General features: G+C 37.3%; 1 protein-coding gene across 1 annotated transcript; it reads left to right on the forward strand.

Moving 5' to 3' along the window:
- The first annotated feature begins 8 nt into the window (after positions 1 to 8).
- On the forward strand, positions 9 to 22,905 carry LOC309663665 (N-acetyllactosaminide alpha-1,3-galactosyltransferase-like 1). Its single transcript, XM_082467906.1, has 5 exons — positions 9 to 8,269; positions 9,297 to 9,332; positions 12,657 to 12,704; positions 19,883 to 20,023; positions 20,465 to 22,905. The coding sequence occupies exons 1-5, from the start codon at positions 8,196 to 8,198 to the stop codon at positions 21,129 to 21,131; spliced, it is 966 nt and encodes a 321-aa protein (XP_082324032.1). The 5' UTR covers positions 9 to 8,195; the 3' UTR covers positions 21,132 to 22,905.
- Positions 22,906 to 23,639: the final 734 nt, after the last annotated feature.

Consider the following 23,639-nt stretch of genomic DNA (forward strand, 5'->3'; position numbering starts at 1 on the left):
CTTCTTTATCCATTCGTCTGTCGATGGACACTTAGGTCGCTTCCATGTCTTGGTTATTGTAAATAGTGCTGCTATGAATACTGGGGTGCATGTATCTTTTCAAATTAGAGTCTTCTCTAGATATATGCCCAGGAGTGGGATTGCAGGATCATATGGTAACTCTATTTTCAGTTTTTAAAGGACATTCTCATAGAAATGACTTCCATTTGATAATGGATTGTAGCTGCATAGAGCTAAGCTTTTAGTTTGTTGGATCAGATAACATTAAGTTCATGGTGGGTAGGAAAGGTCATAACTCACATTTAGAATCCCATGTGTCCAGCATTCATTTGCCACCTGAGCTATGCAAAATGCTCCATACAGTGTATTTTCCACTTGAATCTGCTAAGGGGCACAGAAGCGTCCTCTGCAGATTCTACCTTATATAGAGCCTTCTCTCGCCCTGTGCATAACTCAAAATTGTCAGGGTTACCAATTTCTCAATAAATAGGTCAGAGCAGTGCACTCAAATACAATATATGTTGCTTCCAATATCCAAACAGTCCCACTGAGCTTGATGGCCCTGGTTTGGTGGTAAGTGGTGCAATGAGCAGGAACTTGTTCAGAGCAGATACACCCTGCATGCTCTTCAGAAACATCAGTGGTGTGGCAAGCCACTGAACTTTGATGGGGTTTTTCTTCCACCTTCTGGTATACATTTGTATTAGCATGACATCTGGGATTCTTGCTTTTTTCTGCTCAAAATATTCAGCATGATGCTAACAATGATATCCTGTGAGTTGCCCAGGTGACCAAGGACCCTGTGGATTATGTTATGACAATGCAGGAGAATTCACATAGCTCTAAGGTTTATCGATGTCTCTGCCAGGTAAAAGCAAGCTGCTTTTGATAATCCATATAATTGATATAAGGAAAAACATCTGTCAACTACAGACCAAATACCAGGGACCATGTTCATTCGCTCCAGGAAGAAGGTGCAACACCTGGAAAAGTAGCTGTAATTGGAGTCACCACTTAATTAACTTTATATTGATCCACAGGCATTCTCCAAATTCATCTGGCTTTTATACTGGCCAAAGAAGCAAGTTAAACAAGGATGTGATAGGGATAAACAGCCTTTAATGTTCAAGTCCTTAATCGTTGCACTAACCTTTACAGTCTCCACCTGATCTATTATTTAGTAGGAGAGCCTTTTACGTTGGCTTCCGTTTGACCCTGCTCACCACAGTAGCCCTTACACCATGTGTCAGAGACTGATGTAAATATTCTGCCAGTTGCTAAATATCAATATTTCAACCGTGAACTTGATAGGGACACACAATTCGATTTTGAGCCTTATCCTCAGCTCATGATCCTTATCCTCATGATGGCCACTTACACGCACACATGCGCACACACAAAATGACACCGTAAGAGTGATCTTATTCTGTGCCCATGCCTTGAACTGGGAGTTTAAATTTCTAGACTTATTATTTTATTTCTCTAAGCTCTCCAGAACAGTCAGAAGCAGCAATCTCATCCCATAGACCTTGTCCTCATTATAACCATGAGGGCTAGTACAGCAGCTACATAATGTCTTCCCTTTGATTGACACTTCCTATCAAGCAATAATAGGTTATAATTTAAATAATTGTGATGCCACTATATAACACAGATTTCTAGTAACCCACAAGTAGAACAGGGTTTTGATAGGGACAGAGTAAAGGGACAAAGTAGATAATTCAATACTTAATCCCACTAGGGGACTGTAAGTAAAGAAAAAGTATGGGAGAACCATGTAAGTTAATGATCACTCCAGAAAGCAGGTTTTCTTAACCACAAAACCAAGCAGGCTTGCTTAGCAACAAAACCATGCAAGAGAAGCATGAGACATGCCCCAAAACAAGAAAACAATGGTGGCATGAGACCCACATCTTGCCCAGTGAGCTCAGTAAGTTAATGACCCATAGGACATGCTCTCTGCACACATAAAAAACAATAATTTGTGGAAAGGTGACATTTCAAAGTGAAAGACCCTCATTGTACTGAGACCTGAAATAATTTTTCCATAGTGCCATGACAGTCCTAGCTTGACCATGCAGGGACAAGAAAACTCCCCTGCCCAACCTGGAGCAGGAGCTGATGATGGAAGTGTGACGTCTACTCAAGAATGAGGAAGGAAGTGGTCTTTTCCCCCTCCCCCCTTTTCCTTTGACTATAAAACTGTAGCCCACTAAGTTCTCAGGGCATGGCACCCTCTCACCTGCCCGCTTGTAAACCTCACATGTGTCTTATTCTAATAAAACGCTTCTTATCTATCACTTTGCCTCTCACTGAATTCTTTCTGCCCTGAAACATAAAGAACCAGAGCTCCTTGGAGCCCCCTGAAATGCCACCTAGTGGTTTCAGTTTCATGGTAGTCAAACTTAAATAGGTGAGCAACCCAATACCAGAATCCCATTTTGAGAGACAATTGCTTAGGGTCTTTGGCAGATAGTTTGTAAAATGGACATTATTATCCGCTCTCTGTATCCATGGCCTTTTTGCATTGCTCTAGCTAATGTATTGAACAGCCAGATACGTGAATATAGACCAGCAATCCCCAAACCAACCGACCAGAGTATTGTAGATACATGAGTGCTTTCCCAGTTGAGATCAGCTGAACCTGGCCCAGATCAGCAAAAATGATGCATGGCCCCATGAGCAAAAATCAAGCATTGTTGCTTTAAGCCATTAAGGTTTGGGGTGGGTGTTTATACAGCAAAAGCTATTTGATGCCAGAGTACCCCAAGTACATACTAGGAACTATATCAATCAGGGTCTAGTCAGAAAAATCTGGGTTTTTAAAATGAGGGATTTTAATTCAAGATTTGGTTACACAGGTGAAGGAATTGCTAGGGAGCTCAATGGGACAGTGAGGTGACTGAGAAGCTGTGACCAACCCAAGAGCCAGAAGGAGGTGGTCTTACTAAAGGCCCAAAACCAGGGCCATCAGGAGAGTTGGAACCCCCTACAACTATGAAGGGCACAGCTATCTGATGGAAGGTGGACTCACAAAGGAGATTTTAACTCCAGCTTTGTGATTTTTCTTTAAGCTCTCTAGTGCCTTTAGATATAGCCATTTAACCTGCCAGTTGGCCCTCGATCTCTTTATGTCCTTCATTTCATTATATAAGTTAATACATGTATGCAGTGTAGTGCCTGGCCCGTAAGTCAGTGTTATACCGGTTATCATCTTCATCACCGTCATATTTTTATGGCAGGAACTGTTGTTCCCCAAAGCCTTTGTCATCAATGAGCACCTCACGCATGGGAGTCCAGGGATAATTTAATTAGCTGTTTAATGCCATATTTCATAGCCTGCCACATACCTCTCTCTGAATACTAATGTGATTTTTCAGTTGCCTTTAAGCCCCAAGCAAGGCCTAATAACCAATTCTAGAGTCCCCCAGTTTCCCCAAGTTTATGTTGCCTACAACCTCTCTTTCTTGTACCAGTACCTGAATTTGTCAGGACATTGAAAATGATTCTGATTCATCTAAACAGAGAAAAAAATTATGGAATGGCATGTTGGGTAGGAAAGTTGAACCCTCAAATCTTAGTGATCTTAACACAAAAAAAAACCTTCCTTACTCACCATACATTACCAGTGAGGGTTGGAGCCAAGCAATCTGCTCCATATTGTCACTTGGGGACCCAGAATGATAGTGGGTCCACTATTTGTGATATTGCTAGTCACAGTGTCAGTGGAAGAGAGACTTTTCAGTGCCTCAGCCTGGACTTATCGCATGCCCCTGCCAAGTGCAAAAGGGCTAGGAAGTGCTATATGCCAGCTGCCTGGGAAGGAGGAGTGAACTAGATCGTAGTGAGTAATAGCAATGTTTACTACAGAATGGTAGGAAGCAGTTCACAGTACTTAGCAATCAGCAGCTGAAGAAGTATAAAGGGACTTAGGAAGGAAATGCACAGATAAGATTATGCCATAGATATAAATCTCTTTGAGCAACAACCCTGACCGCATCACTTATTATCTCCCTGCTGACCTCCAAACCCTTGGAAACATCTGCCATAATGTTAATCCTTGACTGTATTACAAATAATCTCAAAATGAACTCCCTTAAGTCTCAAAGTTCCAGGTAGCAGAATCTGATTAGCATGGCAGGTTGTTTAGATCACGTGCCCATGTTTTAGCTGCAACTGGCAGGGAAAGGAAATTTCTGCCTATTTCAGTTTCCATACTAGACAGAAAGATGCTTTTGTTTCTTGAATTTAGGATTCCCTCTAAATGATGGGTGTTCAGGTTTTGGGCAGCCAAAATATAAAAATGTGCATTGTATGGTTTGAATGTTTTGCATATTTAAGGATATTATATAAGTAGAATCACATAATATATGTTCTTTTTTGTCTGGCTTCTTCCACAGTATAACTATTTTGAGGTCCATTTATGTTGTTGCATATATCAATACTTTGTTCTTTTTTTATTGCTGAATACTATTCCATTCTATGGACATTCTATGCCACAGTTTGTTTATACATTCACTTGTTGTTGAACATTTGGGGTGTTTCCACCTTTTGGCTACTACCAAGAAAGCTACTGTGAACAGTCATGAACAGGTCTTTACATGGCCATATGCTTCTGTTTCTCTTGGGTAAATGTCTAGGAGAGGAACTGCCAGATTGAATGGTAAGTGCTTGTTTAAATTACTAAGAAACTGCCAGACTTTTCCGGAGTAGTACCATTTTACTTTTCCCCCAACAGCCTATGAGAGTTCCAGTTCTTGGAACCTCACCAACACTAGGTGTGGTCAGTTTTCTTAAATTCTAGCCATTCTAATAGGTATGTGGTGGTAAATACTGTGATTTTAATTTGCATTTGCCTAAAGACTAATGACGATAAAGACTAATACGGTTTTTTCATATACTTATTTGCCTTCTGTGTGTGTTTCGTTTTATTTTGTGGTGAAATGTCTGGTCAAATATTTTGCCCATTTTTAATTGTATTTCTCCCAATCTCCAGTTTCCTTTTCATTGTCTTAACTGTTTTTTTCTCCTATACATTTTATTGTTGTAAATTTTACATTTAGGTCAGTAATCCATTTTGAGTTAATTTTTCTTGTATGGTGCAAAGTGCTGATCAAAGTTCTTCTCTTTTTTTTTTTTTCTTTTGGGATATGGATATCCAATTGTTTTAGAGCCATTTTTAAAAAAAAGACTATCCTTTCTCCAATGAATTGCTTTTTCCTATTTGTCAAAATCACTTGTACACATAGGTGTAGATCTATTTCTGGACTCTTGATCTTGTCCCAGTAATCTTTTTGTCTATCTTAAAACCATATGGTCTTAATTACCTTTAAATCTAAAATTATGTCTAAATAAAAAAATTTATTTAAAAATATAAAAATTCAGAGACCTAATAGAAAATGAACAAAGGTATGGACAGTTTACAGAGAAGGAATTACAATGGCTTTTAAGCATGCAGAAAGATGCTCAACATCAACCATAATAAAATAAATGCAAATTAAAACTCCACTGAGATACAATTCCCACATTTCAGACTGTCAAATACTAAAAATTATAACAACACACTATATTGATGAGGGCGCAAGGAACTGATTACTTTTATCCACTGATGGTACAAAGTTAAACTGGAACAATCCCTATGAAAAACAATTCAGTAACATTTATTTAAATTTTAAATGGGTTTAACTTTTGACCCAACAATTCCATTTCTAGGAATTTATCCTGCAGTGTAGTTCAACATGTGCTCATAGAGCATGTTCAAGTATTTTCACTGTGGCATTTCTTAGAATAGCAAAGACAATAAATAACCAAAATCTCTAGCAACAGAAAACTGGTGAAATAAATTATGATATAGTCATATAACAAAATACAGTTTACCAGAAAAAGAATGAGTCAAATGTATGAGATGTACTGGAATGATCTTCAAAATACACTGATGAGTGATAGTTTGAAAGTACTGAAGAGTATTTTTAGTATGCTCACATTTGTGTGAAAAGGGCAACTATATACTTAAAAATGTATATATGCTTTCAGGGCACAGAATAGTTATGGAATAAAACCCAAGAAACTATGAATAGTGGCTGTCACTGGGGATGGGATAATAGGAAAAATCAGATGCTGAGGTAGAAGAAGAGTTAGTGTACATTATATAACTTTTTTTTCTGTTAGAATGTGTGTCTTTCTGTTTCAATAAGAAAAACTATTTATAAAGAAGGCAAAATAAAGGTGCATGCTTATCTCAAACGAAGAGTGAATATCTCAGGAAGTGTGAGATGATTTGATCATTTTCTTCTTTGTGCTCTTCTGCACTTGAAAAATTTTATAACATGAAAATGTGTTACTTCCATAATCAGAAAAATAAGTAGTTTTAAGATATTCTTAGAAAGCATAAGAAAAAATTAGCTTTACCTGAGATAATTAGACAATGCCTAAAAGAAGATGCTGCACTTGTTCTGTCATTCATATACACACACCGCTCAAAATCTATTTCCATAAGCAAAAGTCATCCAAAAAAATGTAAGTACAACAAAGGAAAGGAAAAGCAAACCATTCTTTAAGTCCTTTAGTTTTTCAAATAAGACAAAGTTCTACCATCTGGTAGCCTGAGAAAAATGTCCTACCAAATGTATCATTATGACAGTATCATTATGACTTTCTTATGTTCTCATCATCAAAAAGAGTGGTGACATCACCATTAGTATAAGACTCAAACACCAGGAAAGTATTAAACAATATCTGATTTTTTTTACAGAGACCCCAAAATATAATGCTTGGGAAACATCCTAGGACTTTTTCTCTTTATATCACCAAAACTAAAGGTAAGGCTCTTAGGAAGGAACTGTATGCAAGTTTGGATGATCTGGCAAAATCACAGATAAGGATCATCCCCAAACCTCGGCCTTAAAAATATATTGTACAAAATAGGTGACACATCAACATACTCCTGACCTTTAAAAATAATGTCATTGAGGGCAGATTGTCAGAAAATAATTTGGCTAAGTGGAATCTTACCACATACATAGGGCATTTCTAATGGTCTTGAATTTAAAAGGTGGTCATTTCGCATTGCAAGGACACTAAAATTGTGCCCAGTTAAAGCCTTCCCAGTGTGGGATTATCTATAGAAGAACTGTAAGATAGAAATATAATGCAAGCCACATTTGTAACTTTAAATATTCCAAGAGCTACACTGCAAAAATGTAAAAGAAATACGAAATTCATTTTAATAATATATTTCATTTAACCCACTATATCCAAAATTTCATTTCAACATGTATTGAATATAAACAATTATTAATGAGATATCTCACATTATTTTTTCATAGTGAGTCTTCAAAGTCCACTGTTGGACTAGCAACATTTCAAGTATTCACTAGTCACTTGTTGCTAGTGGCCACCATATTGGAAGGTTCAGATCTAAAACATCTTGCTCATTAAGTGAGGGTTCAAAAAGTAAATATCAGAGACCTCCATTTTCCTCCAACATATAATCTAAAAGCAGGACCTGTTTTTGGATGATGCCTACTGAAAACCAGTTTATGCTTGTAAACGAAAATCCTGCCTAACACCTTCAACACAAGCTTGGTCATTGGCTGAAGACAAATATTCCATTTTAGAGCTTAATGCCTTTAATTTATATTTTTAATCACTGTTTACTAGGCTATACCTTTGAAAGAGCTGATATATTCTTAGGTTTCTGGTCCTATAGACTTTGAATAAATTATCAGTCTTAATATCTTTGTGAGGAAAAAAATATATAGATAGATAGATAGGGATACATAAATCAACTTTGGGGGCAGAATATATCTTAATGCATAATGATGTCTCCCTTAGTACCCCATTTTATTGTCACAGAAGCCCAAGTGAAATAGAATGAGTTTTATTGAATTTCTTTTACACAAACAGGGTGGAATTTGATAAAGGAATACAAAAAGAATATCACAGACACTTTGCACCTAATCTAAAATGGATCCCTCCTAAAGGGCCCACCCTAAGGGAGATTTCTGCAGTACTTCAAACAGAATAGGTGGTTCTCCTGACTCAAGTCTGCCTTCTTCCTAAGGCTGAGCATTCTGGAATCAGACATTTGGATTGATGGCCAAGCTTCCACAAATTAGTCTGTTATTAGAAGGTGGCAAGAAGGTTGTTTTCTACTTCCCCCCAAAACTTTTTATCCTCTTTTTTTCTAGGAGGGAATGAATACCAAATGGAAAATGCTGTTATTGATGGCATTTGCTTTATCCTTGATGTTGATTAAGCATCATTTTCAGTAAATACAAAAGACTGATGAGTTATCTTTAATGATTGGCAGAGTTGATCTAAAATGCTAAGTGTTGCCCCAAAATATTAATAAATATTCCCTAAAGTAATCAGAAATTACTTCCCCTTTGGGGAACAAATCGAATCATAAATATATTAATTCTTTCATTTTTCAACATTCAACAAATATTTATTGAGCACCTTCTTGGTGCTAGGCCCTGTTCTAAGTGCTGGGAAAACAGGAATAACACAAAGTGACTACTCTTATGAAGCTTTACATTCTAGGTGGAGAAGATGGGCGATAAGCAAAGAAATATTCAATATAATGTCAGGAGCATTGTATTTTATGTAATAATACTATGAAGAAAGAAATTGGACATGATAAGAGGATATAGAGCATTGGGGGCTATTTCAGATACATTTTAAACTACATCAAAGTTCCATCTAATAGGAATAAGATTCAAAGTAACCTGCTACAGAAACACAACTATACTGGGAAACAAATTTTTTAACCTGCTAAAATTCTCTCACATAGAAAAACTCAAATTCTTCCCGCTTCCATGCCTTCCTTTTTGATCTTTTTAAAATAAGCAATGCAATGCTACTGGCACTATTTGAAAGTCAGCTATTTGTGGGAGCTAATGTCTTTTAAAATTAACCCTATTGCTTTGGTATCATGTTCTACATGTTATTTGCCCTCCTGAGGTGTTGTGCCTTAATAGAAAGGGCTCGTGGTCACTTGTAACAGTATTAATATCATCTTTTTGAAGATAATGTGCTATCTTAGTCGAAAAGGAAATAATAGATCGTAAGCTCATTGCAGGCCTGGATTCCAGAATTGAAATGTCACATCAGAACTAGATGCCATGTATTCCAGAACAGGAGTATTGTGCCTGGCATGTAGTAGTTTTGTAGTAATTATCTGGCTAACAAGTGAGTGAATGAATGGATCTTAATTCTAGATTTTTTGTTATTCAATTGCAATAGGCATTTGTTCAAATTTAACACTAAAATGCCTTTTTTTCTTGTATCTAAAGAATAAAGAAGAACCTAGAGAAGATTAACCTCTGCTGGTAAGAATCTTTGTTCTGTAAGTACTTTACAAACTGTATGGAGGGCAAACTGGCTGGAGTCAGGTGGATTCTAATGGCAATGGCAGTCAGAAAGAACAGAAAACTAGACTGAATTCTCTAGAGGCAACCACTGACAAATTTCTTGGGTTATCAGTTCAGAAATATTTTGAGTTTATATGGACATCTCCCAATTTTGCTCACTTGACACACTTATTTGCTTATACCAGACAAGTTTTTGACATTTTCTATAGTTTAAGTATCTCTGTCCAGGATGATATTTTTCTTTAGATTGATAGCCCTCTTTAGTCAACCATGTTTTCTACCATTGACCATTGTATAGAACCCAAGAATTAGTGAAAACAACCTTAAAAAAAAAAACTTTTTTTTAAGTTCTCCATTTGTCATTATATATTTTTAATAAAGTTGGGTGATTTGGATTTTGAAAGAGCACACATATTGAGCAATCCTATAATGAAATATCTTTGGCTAAAATCATCTATGAAATGTCAAAAAGGATACACTTTTAAAGGTTTTACATTTAATATTTGATTTTGAAATAATTATAGATTCACAGGAAGTTGCAAAGATAGTACACAGAAGTCACATGTACCTTTCACCAAATTTCCCTCAATGTTATATCTTTCATAATGGTAGTCTAATAAGAAAACAGGAAATCAATGTTGGGACAATGTATGTGTATAATTATATGACATTTTATCACATGTGTAGATTCTTGTAACCACCACAGCAATCAAGATACAAAACTATTCCATCACCATAAAGATCTCCTCTGAGCTACCATTTGTAGACCCACACAGTTCCTCTCCCTGACTCTCCCTAAACCCTAGGACCACTAATCTATTTTTATCTCTATAATTTTGTCTCTTTGAGAAGGCTTTATGAATGGAATCATATAGTATATGATCTATTGAGATGAGATTTTTTCACTCAGAATAATGCCTTGAGATTCAGCCAGGTTGTTGTTTATATTAATAGGTCATTCCTTTTTCATGCTGTGTAGTATTCCATGAAGGGATGTACCAAAGTTTGTTTAAGCATTCACCTATTGAGGGACATTTTGATTGATAGTTCTTACTGCACATGAAAAATACTGTTCTACTTCTTTTCGGGTCCAGGGTTTCGGATGAGAAATCCACTTTCATTCAAATTATTTTTTCCTTATAGGTGAATCATTTCTGACTGCTTTTAAGATTTTTTCATCTTTAGTTTTCAGAAATTTGACTATCATGTGCCTTAGCATGTATTTCTTTAGGTTTATCCTGTTTGGAATTCACCCAGCTTCTTGTATCTGTATGTTTGTGTCTTTTGCCAAATGTTAGGGAGTGTTCATCCATTTAAAAAATAATTTTCAGCCCCACCTCTTTCTTCCCTCTGGGACTCCAATTAAATGAATATTAGGGTTTTTGTTATAGTCTCACTTGTCTCTGAGATGCTGTTCTTTTCTCTTTTTTTTTTCCAGTTTTTTTTCTCTCTGTTGTTCAGCTTGAGTGGTTTCTATTCTTCTGTCTTCAAGTTCACTGACTCTTTCCTCCATCCTCTTCATTCTACTGTGAAGCCTATCCATTGAGTTTTTATTTCAGGAATTGTATTTTTAAGTTCTAAAATTTATATTTGGTTCTTCTTTATATCTTCTATATCTTTGATTTTCTATATCTTTGACTTTCAACTTCTTTGCTGTGACTTTCTATTTCTTCATGTTTCAAGTATTTGTAATTGCCCACTGAGGCATTTTTACAATGGCTGCTTTACAATCCTTGTCAGATAAAACTAATATCTGTGTTATCAAGGCATCTGCATATCGTCCTTTCTCATTCAAGTTGAGGTCTTCCTGATTCTTGGAATGATGAGTGATTATTTATTGAAACCTGAATATTTTGGGTATTAGGAGACTCTGGATCTTATCTAAATCTTGCGTTTTCACAGGCATCCTCTGATACTGCTCCAGCTGGAAAATGCGTTGGCACCTCCCTATTACTGTCAGTTGAGAGGTGAAATTTCAGGTTCTCAACTCTGCCTCTATTGGAACTTAGTGGGGAGGGGCTCCTTGTTACTAATGAGTGGGGATGAGAGTTTAGGCTCCCCACATGGTCTCCACTGACACTGACCACAGGGAGATGGCCACAGCTGCTGAGCAGTGGTGAAGGTTCTAACCCCCACTCACCTCCTCCAACTCCACACCAGTGAGGAGGGTCGGGGGAGCCTCATTACAGGCTGGTGAGGGTGGAAGTTTCAGTTCTCCACTTGGTCTTTGCTGGAGGGATGGATATGGGGTCACAGGTTTTCTGTGGTATTGGGCTGGAGTAGAGTGAGTAGTGCCTAAAAGTTTTCTGCCTTGTAGGCTGCCCTTTTCCTAGTCCTTTAGTTGTAAAGAGCAGGTTTTTCTCAGGGTTCTTTTTGTGTCTATACCCATTGGCATTTCTGGGTTGCTGGCTTCTCTTGCACTCAATCTGGGATACATGTGGCAGAAAACCCAAGGAACTCACTGCCATGTCGATCCATGAGTTCTGAGGTGCCTACCTGAACTGGCTTCTTTGCTTTCAGAGTCTTCTTTTGTTTGCTCTATATATAATGTCCAGGGATTGTAGCTATACTTAGGGGTAGGAATAGGAAAAATTAGGACTATTCCATTTTTCTGGAAGCACAAGTCACTTAAAGTTATTCTTATTTTACAAAAATCCCCAGTTTATGAAAGGGAAGTTCCCTCATAACCTTGTCAATTATGTAATTAACTAAGTACAACAAAACCTTAGGTGCATCCTATCTTTAAGTGGAAATCAAAGGTGAATATCTGGACCCCTACTCCAACCCCTTTATTTCAATACATAAGAGTATTTATCACATAATAAGCTACTAATGTTTGATAAATTAAATCTGTATTTTCTATGAATATACATTATTTTCTGGCTCTGTTAATTTTTAAAATATATCACCCCCCGCAAAAGAAACCATACTGTCCCTTGCCTTCCTGCCCTTGATCATAACCTCTTCACCCTAATGTAGCCCTTATTGTTCCAGACTCAGTTTCTATTTCTTCTCCAAGTGGTTTCCCTTAACCCCAAATTTAGGTTGGATGCCCCATTTATATGCTCTGTTTTCCCTATTAGCACTTATCACTCTGTACTGTAATTATCTATTTAATATCATCTTTCCTGCTCATCTATCAGCTTCCTGAGGACAGGAGACTATCTAAATGTTCATAGTTATAGAACCAGCACCAAATAGTGTCTGTCATATTATAGGGGTGCAACATATATTTGTTGAATGAGCAGATTACACGTAACATGATTTTCATTTTGTACCCAGGGATCAAGAAGCAGGAGAACCTCAGCTCTCAGACTGGTTTAATCCTAAGTAAGAACCAAAAATTCTGCTCATAAAGTAATAATAATAATAATATAACTCTATTTGAATGGGGAAGATTTTTTTTTCATCATCAAATTTTAGCTAACCTGGGAGGTTTCCAGGACTTGGAATTTTTACTTTTAAGGCTTTTATATACAATCCTAGGACCTATTTATCAAGAATTAGGCAATTAAGGGTCATAATGAGAAAGATTTTTTCTGGTTTAACATTCCTGGTTTTATTAGGAGAAAGAAAAAATCTCTTTAGTAACAGCCTGAAAAATGCCATTAATGACTCCTCTTGATTTTGGCATTAACATTCGGGGGAGAATTTCATTCTTTATAATGGCTGTATACCATAATTTAAGTTTTAGCCATTCACTGTTGGTTTTGTATTGTTTGCAGTTTGGGGGCTACTGTAAGTAATATTTCAACAAAGAGCCTTATACATATGTTTTGTAAACTGCTGCATGAATTTATCTGTAATATAAATTCCCATTATGGCATCATTGGTTTAAGAGGTTGTGAACATTTTAAATATTGCTTCAGGCTGCTAAATTGCCCTTTAACAATTATACTATTTATTTTCTAATCTACAGAGGATAAATGTTAATAATTTTTGTTTTATATATCTACATTTTATTCTAGTAGTATCAAACATTTTATTACTTGAAAAACTTAGTTGAAATATCTCAATTCAATTTGTATTTCTGTAATTATTATTTAATTTGAGCATCCTCTATGTTTACTGTTTATTTGTATTTCATCTTATCAGAATTCTTTTTTATATTTATATTTTTTAATGGACTGCAGGTGCAGAGAATTAGATGAATAATAATCCTTGCTTCATGACTTACTCTCATCATTAGTTCATGCAAAATCCACTTATTTTATTTATTTGTGTGCTTTCTTGCTTATTTTTAATGAAGCAAAAATTACAACCTTCTATAACGTCAACATCTAGCTTTGTGTTCTTTTCAATACCCCCACTCTGTTTCCTTGCCCTAGTCCCTGAAATAACCACAGTCCTGAATCCTGGTTCATCATCCCCTTGCTTTCTTTTTTATTTTTATTTATTTATTTATTTTTTATTGTTTTTAAACATCTTTACTGGAGTATAATTGTTCTACAATGGTGTGTTAGTTTCTGCTTTATAACAAAGTGAATCAGCTATACATATACATACATCCCCATATCTCCTCCCTCTTGCGTCTCCCTCCCTCCAACCCTCCCTATCCCACCCCTCTAGGTGGTCACAAAGCACGGAGCTGATCTCCCTGTGCTATGCGGCTGCTTCCCACTAGCTATCTATTTTACATTTGGTACTGTATATACGTCCATGCCACTCTCTCACTTTGTCCCAGCTTACCCTTCCCCCTCCCCGTGTCCTCAAGTCCATTCTCTAGTAGGTCTGCATCTTTATTCCCGTCCTGCCCCTAGGTTCTTCATGACCTTTTTTTTTTTTTTTAGATTCCATATATATGTGTTAGCATACAGTATTTTTTAAAGTATAAACTTATATCCTCCATGTGTATTCTGGAAAAGTCTATTTTAAAATTTTAGTTGTTTATATCAGTAACTTTATAAAGAGGATATCATGATGTATGTAATCTTCAGGGGTTTATTTTTTCCCTTAATATTAGATGGCTAAAATTCATCTCCAAATTGCATATCACTGACATTCATTTTGATGGCTGCATAATAATTGACTGTGGAAATATACCACAGTTTGTTCATCTACTGCTTCATCAAAGGGCACTTGAACTGTTTCTAGGTTTTTGCTGCTATGAACATTAAGAACTAATGCTCTTTTAAGATGCCTTTCCAGAGAGTTCAAAGAGTTTAAAAGGTGAAAAAAAATTATAGATAAAATAGCTGCCCAACATCTTCAACATTTTTCTCCCTCATTCCACTCCAATCGTACTGGCCTCCTTGATACTCCTCAGATACACCAAGCATGCTCTCACCTCAGGGCCTTTGCACCTTCTGTTTTCCTGCATGAACCATGCATCTTCTGTATAGTCAAATGGCTCATTCTCTCACTTCCATCAAGACTCCACACAAATGTTATTTTATCAGTGAAGCCTTCTCCAACCACCCATATAAAATGGCCCCTCCCATTCCCTTTTTCCCTCACCCAGTTTTATTTTTCTCCATTGCATTCATCAACATCTGGTATACTACTTATTTGCTTGTTTATTCATTTATTATCTGCCTCTCCCAATAGAAAGTGCCTAGAAAAGAATCCTAGACATAGCAGAGGCTCAATATTTGTAGATTAAATAAATACATGAAACCTTTTGACTAACCGAAATGACAGCATTTTCATAACATAACATACCATTACATAATAGTGGTAGAAGGCATTCTTTCATTAGAGGGCTTGTGCTTTACTATTAAGCATCATGGATTTTAGTTTAAAATGAAATGACCAGGAATTCCCTGGCAGTCAGTGGTTAAGACTCAGCACTTTCACTGCCATGGGCCGGGGTTCGATCCCTGGTCAGAGAACTAAGATCTCACAAGCTATGCAGTGCAGCCAAAAAAAAAAAAATTAAAACTTAAAAAAAAAAAAAAAAGTAATTGGGTAACATCTATTAAAAATGAACATACATAAAAGGAATCCTACTTCTAGGACTAGCTGATAAAAATAACAGCAACAGTACACAAAGACATAAGATTAAGAAAGTTTATTGTATAATTGTTCATAGTGAGAAAAATCCCAAAAATAAAATGAATACCTATTCGTAAGGAAGTGGCTAAACTCCACACTGTGGAATATTATGCAGCCATTTTAAAAAATGAATAAGAACTAGTCCAGATAACCTGGAAGGATTTTCACAAGGTTGTATTGAGTAAGAAAAACAAGATGCAGAAAGATGTGCATTATTTCATTATTGTAAAGCAAACAAGATTTTAAAAGCCTGGATACATATGTGTATCTATGTGTATGTGTATATTACATGCATATTATCTATAGAATTATGTGAATATGGAGGAAAAAAGAAAAGAGCACAAACTAGGCTGCTAATATGGTGATCCAGCCAGGAGGTGGCGAAATTGTATACTGATAGAGCAGGAGTAGAGGTGGAAATTCTCTAGTACTATTCTATCATGATTCTATCCATTTATAGTAAATTTATTTCCAATATATCACTTCTGATTCTTACTCCTTTTAGACTTATACTCAGTTTCCTAGGACTAGATATAGGTCAATATAGCCTTGACTTATAGAAAGAGTCCCCACCTTCTCTCTCCAGATACACTTTTTGAACAAATTATTCCCTCCCATATTATTATCATGATTCACATCTCATCAAATTTTAGTGACACATTCTAGCATCAAAATCATTTTAATACCTATTCTCTCTTTTCTAGGAACGTAAATATCTTAGGCCATACATATTATTTCCCTCCCTCATCATTGTGCTTCTTTCTATGTTACACCTATGATAGTCTATAGTACCATGAGACCAGAATTTTAGCTGTGTATCTTGTTTCTGGAAATTTTCATTGTAAACAATATACTTCATGAGCAGGTCACTTTGTGTCCTGCTGAATACTATCTGCTCAGGCCTCATGAGGTGTTGTCTAAGCTTCTCAGATACTGAATATATCAGGGTATAAAAGAAGCAACTCAAGTGACATGAAGAAACTTTAATGAAGAGATTGTTAGCAGAGATTTGGGGCACAGCAAAGGAAATGGAGGCACACAGGGGCTTGCAACAGCAGGAAGCTGTGACCACCCTAAGCCTAAAGGGACAAGGGAAGGAATGGTGTTCCTGGAGACCAGGGATTCCTGAAACCATGAAAGAGTCACCCAATAGAAGTTGCAGTTGTATATGGATACAGCCACTGTCAAGATCTCAACAAAGCTGGAAGAAAGAGAGGAGAATAGGTAACCTCTCTTCCTGCCCTCTGATCTTGTGTTGGGGCCTCCCATTAGAAGAACCAGTTGGAAGCCACAGAGCAGGGGACTGGATGACCGGTCTGCTTCCAGGACATAACACCGGGCAGAGAAGGTCTAAGGATAAATAAGGAGAAGGTAAATAACTAGCACAATCCCCCCTTTTGCCTCTTAGCATCAATTCTCAACCTTCACTTAGATGAAGAAGCTCATGTTCCCCAAACAGGAGAAACACAGTCCCATCAGCTACAAGGTGTTGTCAAGAGGTGAGGTTATGGCAATTCAGCCATATTCCCACCTGGAACCTAAATTGTAACAGCCATCTCCAGTGGTCTTCTTATAAAGTGGCAGAGAAAGGGAAAAATATAATTAACATAATAAATCATGGCTACAATCCCACCTCTGTAGCTGTTCAGGATGTTGGTAATAAAAGGACGTAGTTAATAATCACTGCTCCATGGTATCCTTATCCTCTGCTAACCCCCTGGGTCAGCCAGATTTCTTATCTGTTAGGGTGACCCAAACCTCCATTCCTGAAGATTCTGAGTCCTTTAGTGGTACCAACTTATTGAGATGCCACAATTTCCTATTGACAATTATTACTAGAAATGGGAGTACTACTGGGCACCCCAAAGAATCTCTTGGGATCTATATGCAGCCCTCCTTGCCATCATTGTGTAACTACATCTTAATATCCTCTTGGTGATAAAGATCAGCCACCCCAGCCAGTGCAGTAATGCCATTTTCTGCCTCTTAGCTAAGCAGCATGAAGAACCCCAAGTGACCTGCTATCAGGTTCATAGAACCACGACTTATTTCCTAGAGGAAGAACTCCTCCCTTGGGATCTAGGAGATCTAAACTCACTGAACCCAAGGTTACAACAATGGCAAGTAAACATTCTGTAAGTGAGTTATTAGATGCAATCATGAGCTGGAACATCTCCACACCCATCTTGCTTTTCGGACCATGCATTTTAGCTTTGGAAGGAATGGTATCTCATATCGCTCATTGATTCAAAACATGAATGGTATACAATAGGATAGTACCTCAACCTTTCAGGGAATTATCTCCAAACTATCACTGAAATTGAGACTTTCCCTGGCCATTCCACTTTCTACCAGGCCAGCTGCCTCTAGAGAGTGAGGCACATAGTCAGACAAGAGAACTTCATGGAATTGAGCCAAATGTCATTTCACCCTGAGATGTATACCTTAGGTGGAGGCAATGTTACGTGTGCTATAATGGCAATGAATAAGATATCTGCAAGTCAACAAAGCTGACAGATTTGTAAGCTGGGAAAGCCAATCCCTATCCTGAACATGAAACATTTCCCTGAGGGAAAGCTGCTGTCCCTTTCATCATGGAATCTAATATAATCAAGCAGCCATCAGTTGGCTGTTGGTCCCTGAAAAATGGTGTCATATAGTGGGCTCAGAGTTGGCCCCTGCTGTTGGCAGGTTGGGCACTCATCACTGGGAGATATTCATGTCATTGAGCCCATCATCATCTCCACCAGAGTCCAAGTAGCTGGGGCCTCTTTGTATATAGACGCTAAGCCAGCCACAAGGGAGGCTAAGCAAGGCATCTTGCTAACATCCAGAGGGTAGATCATCTTGTCGACCTGACTACTGAAAGCCACCTTTGCAGAGGATATCCTCTGGTCAGATTTACCTCCCAGGCGAAGAGTTTCATACCTAGAGTATAAATCTAATGACTCTAAGTCTCTGCTCTTACTTCTTCCTCTTCTGTTTTATCAAACAATTTCTAAACACAGGTTTTTAATTGTTTTCTGCTTTCAGAGACTCTTTTTCTTTCATTATGGTAGCAAATCTTTAATCAGATCTAATGAGGAAAGAGAGATAATCTTCAAACCCTTTCATTGTCTTAAATAGATATTGATTTGCATCTGTAGCATGCCTAATTTCTAAGTATCATCACTGTGACAAGGATACATCTGGCCAGTTTTAAGGTAGAGTTTGGACTTACAGTCCAATAGAAGTGCATGACTATTAATTCCAAGAACAGAGAGGGTTTAAAAATAAATGTATAAAAAATAAATAAATGTATAAGCTAAAACAGTAAAAGGGTCACTTTAGAAGAATTTGTTATCATATTATTATTAATATACTATTAAGTGTTGCCAAATCCTACACTTGTCTGGGTCTGGATTTGTGATTAAAACCTGCGATCACTAATAGCAAAATGGCTTCTCACTTTGTATTCAATTCCTTCCAAAATGAAGGTCTTGATTGACTTTAATAGTTTAACGCCCTTCCTCTAGCCAAACTATTTATTATTATGAACACTGCTACTTCTGCTGTCATTTTGTTATTATTAGAAGCAAATCTAATGTCATTCTTCCTTTATGGACTAATCACGTTTTCTTCCAGGTTGTAGTGATGGGCCTAAAGCATTAAGGAGAAGGTGAAAAGAGATACTCTGGATCTTCTAGGAAAAGAGGAGGGAGAAAGAGGAAAAGGAGAAGTGGGGGGGGGGTGGGGAGAAAGGAAGATACAAGGAGACAGTGGTGCTGCCTGCTTTAGGCAACAATCAGAGAAATGTTCAGACACCAGGCTACTTCAGTTTAAGCTCCAGTCAGAGCTCAAATAAAATAATCCCTGGGCTCAAAAGGCAGTATGTCTTAATGACTAAAGTATAGATTCTGAAGCCCAGCTGGCTGATCTTGAACCCTGACTCTGCCATTTATTAGCTGTGTGATAGTAAGCAATTTACTCAACCAATCTGTGACCTAAATTTCCTCATATGAAAAACAGGGATAATAATAGTACTTATAGGGGCTTCCTTGGTGGCGCAGTGGTTGAGAATCTGCCTGCCAATGCAGGGGACACGGGTTCGAGCCCTGGTCTGGGAAGCTCCCACATGCCGCGGAGCAACTAGGCCCGTGAGCCACAACTACTGAGCCTGCGCGTCTGGAGCCTGTGCTCTGCAATAAGAGAGGCCGCGATAGTGAGAGGCCCGCGCACCGCGATGAAGAGTGGCCCCCGCTTGCCACAACTGGAGAAAGCCCTCGCACAGAAACGAAGACCCAGCACGGCCATAAATAAATAAATAAATAAATAAAAATCGTAGAACTTTAAAAAATAATAACAATATACTTATAGGACACTGCAAGGATTAAATGAGTAATGGAAAGCACTTAATCACCATGCCAGGAACATAGTAAGTATTTGATAATCATTAGCTATTATCACTTAGACAACAACTTTTCCTGTCATAATAAAGTGGTAGCTGCGTAACTTGTTTCTTGTCTGTTCAGCAGAAAACGTCCTGATGTAATAACAACAACTGACTGGCTTGCTCCAGTCCTATGGGAAGGAACTTACAATAGACAGGTCCTGGAAAAATATTACAAAAGGCTGAACATTACCATGGGCTTGGCTGTAATATGTGCTCCCAGAAAGTAGGTGCTACTAACAGCCATCCTTTTTTTATTTTGGGACGTGTGGGTGAGCACCCACAGCCTTTCTACATTCACAGAGCCGTTCACATTTAACTCTAACCATTATATCTGGCTGACTGTATAATTATTTTTAGTGATTATTTTCTTCAGCTGCGTCTGAGTCCTTCAAACTATTTGGGAATCTTTTCATTAGTATCCAGTTAGCTTTCGCAACAAACTCTATGGCTCTTCTCAGGCTCCCAAGCTCACTACATTCTCTTTCACTAACCACTACCGTTAAGTTCTAGACCCAACTGCTCTACTCTTACCTATTGATAGTTCTTAAGCAACAATGACACGTGTTAGACAGCATGTTTAAATGACAGGTAACCTCCTGATGATTTTTAGCAAAACAAGTCTTTTCTGTTGTGTATTTGTTTGTTTGTTTTTCATGTTCCACAGGTTTTCAGCTCGGAACTTGCAAGAGTTCATCCAATCTGCTAATACGTACTTTATGGTTGGCTACAATGTTATCTTTTACATCTTGCTGGATAGCTTCTCCAAGCTGCCTCCCGTAGTGTTAGGTCCCCTTCGAACATTTAAAGTATTTTTGGTGATCAAAGAAAATATATGGGAAGACTTACATTTCATATACATGAAGAACTTACTTGACTACATCATAACACACATCCAGCATGAAGTCAACTTTCTCTTCATTATGACTGCAAACCAGATCTTCAAGGATGACTTTGGAGTGGAAACCCTGGGAAAATCTGTAGCTCAACTTAGTGCATGGTGGTATTTTAAAAAAGGTAAAACTTTCCCTTATGAGAGAAGATGTAAATCAGCAGCTTTCATCCCTTTTGAAGAGGAAGATTTCTATTACCATAGTGCAATTTTTGGTGGCACAGTCCAGGAGGTTTTAAACCTCCTTAAAGTATATGAGAAAGGAGCTAATCAAGACACCAAAAATAGACTTACCAGCACATATGAACACCACCTAAACAAATATATTTTTATTAAGAAACCCACTAAATTATTATCACCAGAATACCATTGGGATTCAAGTTTTAGAACTCCTCCACAAATTAAATCTGTTAAGGTACCATGGCAGTCAAAAAGTGTTTGATGGTATTATTATTAGATTTGTGGATTAACAAGTTCACTACAATAATTCCTCAAATATAAAACTCAAAATTTTCAGTGTTTTAGAAACTTACAAAAATGTGCAATCTTCCTAAAGAAATTGTTTTTCTCCTTCCAATTTTGAAACATCTAAATCTACCTATGCTGGATTAAGAATAAATGGTTATTAATTTAATGTTAATGCATAGTGATGTTATTATATATAAAATATAGATATATATATTATAAATAATGTAAAAATGCTTTTGAAGACATAAAATGAATGTTTCATGAAGAAACACATCCAGACTGTAGTTCAAAAAATAATAATAGATAGATGGATAGATAAATAGGTACATAGGTAGATAGACAGAGAGACAGATAGACAGATAGATATACACACAAATAATCAAAGGGATATGTGTAAGGGAAAAAATATTCATCAACTCACTCATCAAATATTTACTCAGTTTTTTTAGTGTTGGGATATATATTGCTCGTGATTAATCTCCACAATTAGTATTCAGTCTATCTAGTGCCTGACTGAATTTAAGTGAACTAAAGACATTCTATGAAATATGTATCTTACTTTTACTGTTATAAAGATATTGAGTTCATTTTTTTTTAATACTGCAAGAATTTTATTTTAAAAATTTAGATATCTACTGAATTCCATGGTAAGTATATTAGATGCAGTCAGGGATAGAAAAAATGTTTCAAAAATATATAATGTGCCCTCAAGCAGCCTACAATCTAGCAAGGGAGGTAAAACTAATCATAAATATCTATTTTACAAGTTTAAAAGTGCCAAAAACTCATAAGGAAGACACGGCTAAAACGCATGGTGGTTCAGGAAGGGGAGTAATCATCTTCATAAGAATCTTTATGTAGTCATATCCACTATGTTTCCATAAACTAGTGAGGCATTATAGCATAGTTATAAGAGCTAGAGGTTCTAATGTCAAAATAAGTTATTAGTTTAATCCTCTCTTTTGGGAGAAAAACTGAGTCTTAGTAAGTAGTCTATAAAAGATAAGGATTATTGGCTATTGAAAACACTAAAATTATAAGGAATATTGATGATGACTGTGGCAGGAAGACCTTATGATGGTCCCCAATGATCCCCATATCCTGGTATTCATGTCCTTGTGTAGTCCCCCCCCACCTGTCCAGCTGCATTGTGAGCTGAATGTAGTGATTTCCTTCCAATCTATAGAATATAACAAAGATGATGGGGTGTCCCTTTCATGATCAGGTTACATAAGATTGTGATTTCCATCTTACTAGCAGACGCTCTTTCTTGCTGTCTTTGATGAAGCAAGTTGAAATGTTGGATAGGCCCTCATAGCAAGGAACTGAGGGCAGTCATCAGCCAACAGCTAGAAAAGGAACTGAGGCCCTCAGTCCAACAACCCTCAAGGAAGTGAATTCTGCCAACAACCATGTAAGTGAGTTTAGAAGCAGATCTTTCCCCAGCTGAGTCTTCACATGAGACCTTATCTCCAGCCAACACCTTGATTGCAGCCTTGTGAGAGACCCAGAAGTAGAAGGTCCAGCTAAACCATGACCAGATTCTTTTTTTTTAAAAAAAATAGATTTATTTTATTTATTTATTTATTGGCTGCGTTGCGTCTTCCATGGCTGTGCGTGGACTTTCTCTAGTTGCTGAGGGCTTCTCATTGCGGTGGCTTCTCTTGTTGCGGAGCACAGGCTCCAGGCACGCAGGCTCAGTATTTGTGGCACACGGGCTTAGTTGCTCCGCGGCATGTGGGATCTTCCTGAACCAGGGCTGGAAGCCGTGTCCCCTGCATTGGCAGGCGGATGCTTAACCACTGTGCCACCAGGGAAGCCCCATGCCCAGATTCTTGAACCACAGAAACTGTGAGATAATAAAGATGTGCTGCTTTAAGACATTAAGTTTTGGGGTAATTTGTTACATAGCAATAGATAACTAATACAGATACCATACCTGAAAGTGGTGTGATGCCATGAAAAATACTAAAATTGTGGGAGCGGTTTTGGAACTGGGCAGTAAATGGAACCTGGAAAGATTTTCCAACTCATGATAGAGCGAGCCTAAATTTTTTTGAATGGACTGTTAGTAGAAATCTGAACTTTGAGGATGCTGTCAGTGAGAGCTCAAAAGGAAGTGAGGAAGATGTTACTGGAAACTGTAGGAAGGGGGATCTTTGTTATGTAGTGACAGAAAGCATGACAACATTGCCCCCTTCAGTTATGTGGAAAACGGAACATGTACCTAATGAGCTTGGTTTTGTAGATAAGGAGATTTCTAAGCTTCCCTCTTGCTGTTTATAATAAAATGTTAGGAAATGAACTATAAAATAAAATAGCCTACTTTCTTTGCAACTTCTGGTCCTAGACAAGATGACAAAGACTCACTTTCCCTTTTACTTCCCTCAAAATAAAATAAAATCCTGGAAATAATTACAGACAACCATAAAAGGACTCGGAAAAGTGGAAAGAGGAAGCAGGCTGGCTAGGGACCTTAGGA

This window comes from Balaenoptera physalus, assembly GCF_965194825.1.
Source record: "Balaenoptera physalus genome assembly, chromosome: 7".
NCBI classification, from domain to species: domain Eukaryota; kingdom Metazoa; phylum Chordata; class Mammalia; order Artiodactyla; family Balaenopteridae; genus Balaenoptera; species Balaenoptera physalus.